General features: G+C 36.2%; 1 protein-coding gene across 4 annotated transcripts; it reads left to right on the top strand.

Moving 5' to 3' along the window:
- Positions 1-1,028: 1,028 nt before the first annotated feature.
- LOC110695196 lies at positions 1,029-8,880 on the top strand. 4 transcript variants are annotated; one of them, XR_002506034.1, is made up of 6 exons: positions 1,029-1,702; positions 1,802-1,901; positions 2,460-3,145; positions 3,242-3,341; positions 3,998-4,364; positions 8,510-8,880. XR_002506034.1 is itself a non-coding variant. In XM_021872415.1 (5 exons), the coding sequence occupies exons 1-5, from the start codon at positions 1,098-1,100 to the stop codon at positions 4,289-4,291; spliced, it is 1,785 nt and encodes a 594-aa protein (XP_021728107.1). In that variant the 5' UTR covers positions 1,029-1,097; the 3' UTR covers positions 4,292-4,605. The 4 variants fall into 4 exon arrangements, 1 of the variants encoding a protein (XP_021728107.1); XR_002506035.1 differs by lacking the exon at positions 8,510-8,880 and adding an exon at positions 8,097-8,420; XR_002506033.1 differs by lacking the exon at positions 8,510-8,880 and adding an exon at positions 5,849-7,685.
- The last annotated feature ends 320 nt before the right edge of the window (positions 8,881-9,200 follow it).

Raw genomic sequence — 9,200 nt, 5'->3', positions numbered from 1 at the left:
GTATGAAGCTGATTTAGTTGCTGCCATGCCTCCACATCTGCTAGATCATCAGGCGCAGTGGCGTTCTAGGGTCCCCCTGATCTGTTTTGAGGTCGTCGAGGGTCACCTACCAGATCGAGTCATGCGACAGTTTGGACTACGACAGACTGTCCCCCAGCAGTGTGACACTAGTGCCCGGCTGCACCGCATTGACCGTCGGGGAAAGAGCGACAGGAACTGGCGGACGGAGCATGCCCAGTACATTGACTTGTGGCATCGACGGTTGGAGTTCGTCGTCACTGGTGACCCCATCTACGGCGTTATGGATCCATACGATCCATACATGGAGTGGTACATGCGGATTACACGGCGTTTCATCAACCCCAGCTACACACCGCCATCCGCACATTACCATCCATCCTTTGACGTGATCAGGGGATATGTAAGTGTATTTGATTAACTTATTTTTATCAATTTTAAATTTGTATATCATTCAACTAACTCATCCTTAATTACTGCAGGCGTTGGATGTGGAGGAGGAGGGTGATGGTGGTGGTGGATGTGGAGGAGGAGGGTGGTGGAGGATGTGGAGGAGGAGGGTGGTGGTGTTGGTGGATGTGCACAGGCTGCTGCTGGGGGCCTGCTGTTGCTGCCTTCAGCCAGCAGATAAAACGCTGACTGAGGCAGCGTTTTATGCTGAGTAATAAAACGCTGACTCAGTCAGCGTTTTTCTCTGTTATGTATACAGATAAAACGCTGACTGAGGCAACGTTTTATTCTTATGTATAAACCGTTGACTCAATCAGCGTTTTACTGTATTTCCAATTTTTTTTTTAAAATTTGTATTTCACAAAATACGAAATTTTATAATAAAAAATAATAACCAAAGTAAAACGCTGACCGAGGCAGCGTTTTACCTCAGAAGCTTAGTTTCGTAAATAGTTTGGCCACGCGTCTAGATTGGTAAATAGTTTACTAATAAGGCTTAATTTTGTATTATGCCCGAACTGTCATACATCATTGGTTTATTATTACTAAACAGAAGTTCTCCGGATTATTATCTCGTCAATCAAACGGGAATAGGCCCTCTTTCTCCTCTTTCTCTTTCTATCTGAAAAATGGCGGATTGGAACCCTAACCCTAACCCTAACCTAAATCAAAATCGAAACCGAAAACCAGATGAAGATACAGATAATGATCTGGTGCTAGTTCCTCGCATGCGACTAGATTTCAATCTTGTCTATAAAGGTGGAACTTTCCATTACAACCCTTGTACAATGCTAAAAATCATCACAGGGGCGTTGAAGGATATCATCGGTTATCGTTTATCGGAACAAGATATTCACTACAAATCACCTGTTTTTACTGATTTCAAGCGTTGGGAACCGATCAGAGATGGATTTGGGGATCCAGGGTTCTTCTACATCCGAGATTTGAGCTTTATTCATCAATTCCCTGGTGATAATCCCGATCAAAAATTCTACAATGCCAGACAATCTATCATCGACGAACTGCGCTCCAAGATTTTCACCGCCGGAAAACTATCCGGAATTTTTTCGGTTTTCGCCTTCGTTAAAACGTCTGAGGATCCCCTCAAATTTGTCAACCTTATCCAACCATGTGATGGCTTGCCGCCGACTATTATTCTGAAGGGCTTTCCGTCTGAATGGCTTGCTGATAAGTCATCAATCTGGAAACTGTTGAATAGTATTGGCAATGTTAGGTAATCATCGCTCTACAATTTCTTTTGTTTGACATAATAATAATATTAACTACTTGTGGTTGTATTTCTTTCATCTCTTTGTTAAATTCATACGTGTAGGGATCTTGATGTGAGCGGGAACGATGTCTTGGTCATATTCCAGGACTATGAACAATGCCATAAAGCATTACAAAAACTGTGCTTGCATTCTCTAAAGAAGGTATACCTTTCTTATTGCAAGCAAGTCTATTGAATTAGAGTATATGACTATTGCAACTCTATTGAATTGGAGTATATGACTATTAGAAACCCAGGATTATTATAACTGCAACTTTTGTCTCTGTTCCTAAGAATATAGACTTCTAGTTGTGCCCATGCTCCAGTCACATCTGGAATTCCCGTATGTTTTTTCATCATTCGTTGTGGCTTGTTGAGCTATCCTGTTGCATAACCACACCCCCAGAAATCAATAGAGCCAAATCAGTTGCAAAAGACCTGTTTCTGAATGAAGCTATCAGTCCTTTCTCCTTATACTTGATTCCACACTAATTCCAATCTAGGAAACCACGCTCACATAAATTTAGTCAACCTGAAGACATGTTATGATAAGGTTACCCTTTTTGCCTTAGCTGGACAGTGATTTTAAAAAGAATATGTTCAATTCCCCTGTATGTACATTGTTGAAGCCTCCAACTTGATTTTTCATATACTTGGAGTGTGACATTTAAAGCCATATACTTGAAAGTGAATAAATCATCTTGTGGACTTTGATGTGCAGAATGGGGATTCAAGAATGGTTGATTATGAATTGACTCTGAAGGACTGGGACATCTCTCATGAAGTGTTCACCTGCAACGAATCATGTAATGGCTCTGCAGGAGTGTCCTCGAATAACCAAAACCCACATGAAGATACAGATAAAGATCTGATGCTAGTCCCTCGCATGCGAATAGATTTCAATGTTCACCCTAAGGGAGATCCTTTTTACAACCCTTGTTCAATGGTTGAAAAAATTGCATCTTCGGTGGAGCATGTCATCGGTTATCGTATATCGACCAAAGACATTCACCTCGAATCAAGCTTTCCGGTGGTTTCTACGGGTTACGAATATCATGATCCTATCAAGTATAAGAGATTTATTACAATTGGGGATCCAGGGTTCTTCTACATCCGAGATTTGAGCTTTATTGATGAATTCCCTGGTCATGATCCTGATCAAAAATTCTACAATGCCAGACAATCTATCATCAACGAACTGCGTTCCAAGCTTTTTACCGCCTCCGGATCCGGATATTTTTCGGTTTTAGCTTTCATTAAACCGTTTGAGGATCCCCTCAAATTTGTCAACCTTATCCAACCATGTGAGGGCTTGCCGCCGACTATTATTCTGAAGGGCTTTCCGTCTGAATGGCTTGCTGATAAGTCATCAATCTGGAAACTGTTGAATAGTATTGGGAATGTTAGGTAATCATCGCTCTACTATTTCCTTTTTTTGATGTAATAATATCAACTACTTGTGGTTGTATTTCTTTCATCTCTTTGTTAAATTCATACGTGTAGGGATCTTTATGCGATCTGGAACGATTTCTTTGTCATATTCGAGGACTATGAACAATGCCGTAAAGCATTGCAAAAACTGTGCTTGCATTCTCTAAAAAAGGTACATCTTTCTTATCGCAAACAAGTCTATTGAATTAGAGTATATGACTGTTGCAACTTTATTGAATTGGAGTATATGGCTATTGCAAGTCTATTGGATTTGAGTTTACTTCTATGACCTCTGCATTTAGATTTACTCTATCAGACACCCATGATTATTTTAACCGCAACTCTTGTCTCTGTTCCTAAGAATATAGACTTTTTGTTGTGCCCATGCTCCAGTAACATCTGGAATTCCCGTATGTTTCTACAAGGATGTTTCTCCATAGTTCATTGTGGCTTGTTGAGCTATCCTGTTGCATAACCACACCCCCAGAAATCGATAAAGCCAAATCAGTTACAAAAGACCTGTTTCATAATAAAGCTATCAGTCCTTACTCCCTATACTTGATTCCACTCTAATTCCAATCCAGGGCACCACGCTTACATAAATTTTGTCAACCTGAAGACCTCTATGATAAGGTTACCCTTGTTGCCTTAGCTGGACAGTGATTTTAAAAAGAATATGTTCAATTCCCTGTATGTACATTGTTGAAGCCTCCAACTTGATTTTTCATATACTTGAATCGTAGATGTTTATAGTCATCTCAAATATCATTGCTTGTGATTTTACCTCAGTTTGAGAAAGTGAGAAATCTTGTGGACCTTGATGTGCAGAATGGGGATTCAAAAACGGTTGATTATGAATTGACTCTGAAGGACTCTGACATCTCTCAAGAAGAGCTAACCTGCAATGAGTCATGTAAGGACTCTGTAGGATTGTCCTCTAAGCAGGATCCGACAATAGAGAGCTCCTCTCTGCCTCTCCAACTTCGAGTGGAAATGCTTGAGAAGGAATTGAATACTGTTAAAGCTTCTCTGCCTCTTCAGCTTCGAGTGGAAATGCTTGAGAAGGAATTGAAGACAGTTAAAAGCTTCTCTGTCTCTTTAGCTTCAAGTGGAAATGCTTGAGGAAGAATTGAAGACTATTCAAGATATAATGGTGGCATGGTTACTCTCACTAAGTTCTGATGAATTTAGTTAGGTACTCCTCGTTCTAGAACTTTTTATGCGATAGTAAAATATAAGTTAAAAAAAAATTAAGGTTTAATAGGTGTTTAACGTTAACTGGTAGTAACCTCAAAAGATTTGTCAAACAAAAGAGGGTAAAAAAAGAATAAAATAAAAAAAAAGCGCTTTATGAGGTGGTTATTATGATATTGTCAAAGTTTGACAAAGGTAAAGTTTTAATTATCAAAAAAATCCTAAAAAAAAAAAAGAAAAAAGTATAAATTGTTTTTGTATGAGGTTTGTTTTTACTGAGTAGTAAACATTTTGCAACATAGAATTTATTCCTTTATTATCTTAGAAAACTTTTTGTTTAAAAAAAAAAAAATTAAGACAATACTTTCTTTGGTTAATATGGCCATTTTTTTTTTCAAATAAATATATACCATTATTATTTTCAAAATCATACATTTTTAAATAAAATAAATAGTGAAGCATCCAATTTTTAAAATGAAAGTGTTGTACTAGTATTAATTTTATATATTGAATATCATAGCTTTACATAGTATCTTAAAATTTAACTACCCATATCATGTTTTATTTATTTTCATGATTATAATGTTTAATATTTTCTTGATATAATTTTGTCAAAATTAATTTGGGTAAAAATCAAGCAGTATTTTATAGTAACTAGGTTGTATCGATATAAATTGCCATTTTAAATAATTATTTTAAAAATTTTCCCTCTGCATTTTTTACCCTTATGACATGATTCCATTATTTTTGAATGAATAGTTTATCTCATAAAATCTCGAAAATATATACATTATAATTTTTACATAATATGATAAAAGGGTTTTATTTATATATACTAGTATAAAAAAATGACAAAAGGATTTATCATATATGTAGGACTTTGTTTGAATATTTGCTTTTAATGTAATACCTCATTTAAATTAAGTATTTTTTTCCAAGTGTCTTACTCTTTGATTTATTTATTCTCGTTTATTAAAAGAAAAAATTAATTTGGCAGTAAATCTTTTCACCAATATGACATATGTCATTGTATAGTTTTGTAGAATTGTAGATTATTTATAGATTTTTATGAAGAACTTAGCCTACATTGTGGATTCAAACTATAAATACGAAGTAATAGACTAGGAATTCGAATTTAAAGTTTTGGTCATAAATTTATAATATAGTTTGCAGTAGAGATATTAAACTAGGAATTAAACTTATTATTGTTTCTTTTTATTAATTCATAATGTATTGCTGTGTGTTAGAATCCAACTCTTTTTGATGTATTAGATGCACTTTAGATGGTTTCCTAGAGTTTACTTTAAGTTTTCTAGGTTTTAGATTCCATTATTGTGTTATTGTCAGGGGAGTGTTCTATCGAATTAAAGGTCTTTAGAGGGTGAATGATTAATGAAATCTTAAACCTTCTACCAAGTGTTGCCTTGCTTTTATGCTTGTTTGTTGTTAGATCTTTATAGATATTGTGTCTTACTTACATAATAGCTCCCCTCCACACCAACTTGATGCACTAAGAACTCGTGGTTCGGACCCGTTTGCGCCTGCCTTGCAGTGTCGGCCGTCACAAGCACCGACCACCCGCACTCCGTCGCCCAAATAGACGTGAGTGATCCTGAGATTTAATTGTCCGCTTGTGTTGCTTTGTGCTCACAAGCCCTACTTCCGCACAAGGCTAGCGTTCTTGCCACCAAAAGGCTAGAGCGCGCCGCACGTTTCGGGGCCCGAAATCCCGGACCGTGACACTGTGACTAGAGGGTCTATGTAATTGACTGAGATGTGTTAAAGAGGACTCCAAAGGATTTTTTAGGATGAGGGTCTATGTAGTACTTTGTATATCTGATGCAATAATACTATGAATATTATGTATTCCTAGGTACTATTACTAGTTCACATCGAAAAAAGGTACTATTACTAGTTTACTACAGTATTATGCTGTTGAATGGAGCTTCTATTTTTTTGAGCTAATAGTGTTGTAATGGCTTGATTATTAGCTAGCTGTTGAAAGGTCAATGTTTCTTTAGTACTTGTAACTAGTGTAGAGTGTCTGTTACTAGTGTAGACATTGGAAAGAAAACATGTACTGAAGCAATGTTTTGGTCCGATTTGAGAACTATGAAGAGTGTCACAAGGCATTGAAAAAGTTGTGCTCATTGTCTGCTTTACGAAAGATATGTAACCCTTTTATATATCAGATGTGTACTGTCAATTTTATTTTATTTATTTTTATTGTTGTTTTGATCTTTCTCTAGCTCTCCTTGTTGCCTTGTTGTTGATCCCATACTGTTTGGAAAACCGAAATTCCTCTCATTTTGGATATATTCATAACATTTCAATGTTAATAGGTTGCACCGAGCTTTTAGATGGAGATATATATGCTGTCATAACATGTGAAGAGTTTAGGACCTTATATCTATTCAATCAATTGATTCTGTGTTTTGGCGATTTAAGGCGGGTGGATATTATTTGTTTTTCTCGTATATTAAAAAAAAATAAAAAAATAATAATTTATCAAATCACACATGTCATTATATAGTTATGTAGAATTGTAGATTATTTATAGATTTTTATGACTTTATGAGGATCATAGCCTACTTTGTGGATTCGGACTATAGTTACGAAGTAATAGACTAGGTATTAGAATAAAATGTTTGGGCCATAAAATTATAAAGTAATTTGCAGTAGAGATATTAAACTAGGAAATTAAACAGAAATTTCTTTTTTTGTCATATAAATATATAATGTAAGGCCTGTGAGGCTGTGACTAGAGGGTCTATGTAATTGACCGAAATGAGTGAAAGAGGACTCGGAAAGGATTTTTTAGGATGAGGGTCTGTGTAGTACTTCGTATTATCTAATGCAATAATATGAATATTATGTATTCCTAGGTACTGTTACTAGTTTACTTTCATGTTGTTGAGTGGACCTTCTATTTTTTGTGAGCTTATATAGTGTTGTAATGTCTTGATTATTAGCTAGCTGTTAAAAGGTCAATGTGTTTTTAGTACTTGGTACTAGTGTAGACAGTACATTCAAAAGGAAACATGTACTGTAGCAGTGTTTTGGTCCGATTTGAGAACTATGCGGAGTGTCACAAGGCATTGCAAAAGTTGTGCTCATCGTCTTCTTTATGAAGGATATGTAACCCATTTATTTATCAGATGTGTACGTAGTGTCATCTCAATTGTTGTTTTTATCTTTATTCAGCTTTCCTTGTTGTCTTGTCTTGTTGGTGATCCCATTAAGTTTGTAAAACCAAAATTCCACTCATTTTGTATACATCCTTAACATTTCAATGTTAACATATGACTCGATCTTCAAGGCATTTGCTCCATCTTAGAGGCTGGATGAATGTCCGTGTTCCCTGATCTTATAATGCACGAGCACACATGAGGATTTGGTTGCTAGATGTTTGATGAGAATAGTGTTTCTTTGAACCCCCGTGGTTGGAATATACTCGTGCTTCTAGTTAATGAGGATTTGGTTGCCATGTTTTTGTTAGATGTGTGATACAGCTGATCAGTAGTGCTGTATGTACAGTAGATTAATTCTATATCCAAAAGGAATTCCTAAACTGTGGACAATGTAGCCAGGTTTAAATATAATGAAGTTGATACACATGAACATCAGATTATGTTGCACACACTAAACTGGAATCTGGAACAGGAACAATCATTTTGGGATGTTAGACTTGTTTGTGTACATAGGAATTTCATCTATTTTCTTCCTTGATTAGGAAGTGTCAGAGGGCAGGATTGGATGCTGGTAGCCTGGTACTTTGGTTGGAATGAAAGGTGGAATCTATTATCCAGTTGAAGATACCCCTAGTGGTAAATTTCTCAAGAACATGAGATCGATGTCTTGCAATATTTAGACTCACACTGACATTTTTTTGGCCTCCTTGATGCTTTTTACGTAGTATTTGTACAATAGAAAAGATAGAAAACGATGTGATGTGATCGAATAAAGCTATGAGATGATTTGTTGTGAATTGTGATTGGAACCTTTTTCTTCATCTGACGGTTGTTATTGGGCAAAAAGTACGTCTTTTTAGGCTCTTTGTTTCAACAAGATAATACTTGATCAATCCTAAACTTTCAATAACCACATATTACATCAGTGGTACATTTTGTTGCTGTCTTATTCCAGATTTCCAGCCAAGTAGTCTGAGGATATTTTCTGAATTCCTGTTCTGGTTATCCTATACTCTTTCCAGCGCAGAAGTGATGGAATTGCGTACATCAATGAAAGACGAAATCCTCATGCCACTTACGGAACACAGAGAAACTACAAATCTAGGAGTAGGAAAATTTCCAAGTTTAGTCATGATATCTCTGCTTTTTGATTGCAGAATTCTGAGAATCTGAAAATAACATGCTTTTGGTTAGGTGTGATTATATCATTGTGTATAATAAGTGATGGTCGAACTTCTGTTGGGATGATGGCTTCTGTAATGCCTGGACTTTGGTTTACGTTTCGTGGCATTTCCTTTTTGTTCTAGCTTCTCCTTTCCTGCTTCACTTCTTCCTGGCTTTCCGAATTCGTATAGTTGTTGTACTCATTTCCTGGATGTTCCCTGATAGTTATGAACATCATGCATATCATCTGTCTAGTTAGAGCCTCTGTTTAAAAAATATTGTATAGTGCATGGCATTTTCGTGTGTGTCAATTTTACTTATTTATCGATTTATTTAAACTAACATAGTGGCTGCTAAGGGACCATCTAAGCAATTTGTTTGATAAGATAAATGTACTAGTATTTTTTTTCAATCTGAAGTGTCTGCTGCTTTCCATTCAAAGTCTTGCTGTTTGGGGGTTATTCAAAGCTCCTCCTCCGTCT

This window comes from Chenopodium quinoa, unplaced genomic scaffold (genome assembly GCF_001683475.1).
Source record: "Chenopodium quinoa cultivar QQ74 unplaced genomic scaffold, ASM168347v1, whole genome shotgun sequence".
Taxonomy (NCBI): domain Eukaryota; kingdom Viridiplantae; phylum Streptophyta; class Magnoliopsida; order Caryophyllales; family Amaranthaceae; genus Chenopodium; species Chenopodium quinoa.
This window is presented reverse-complemented; position numbering and strand designations above follow the sequence as displayed.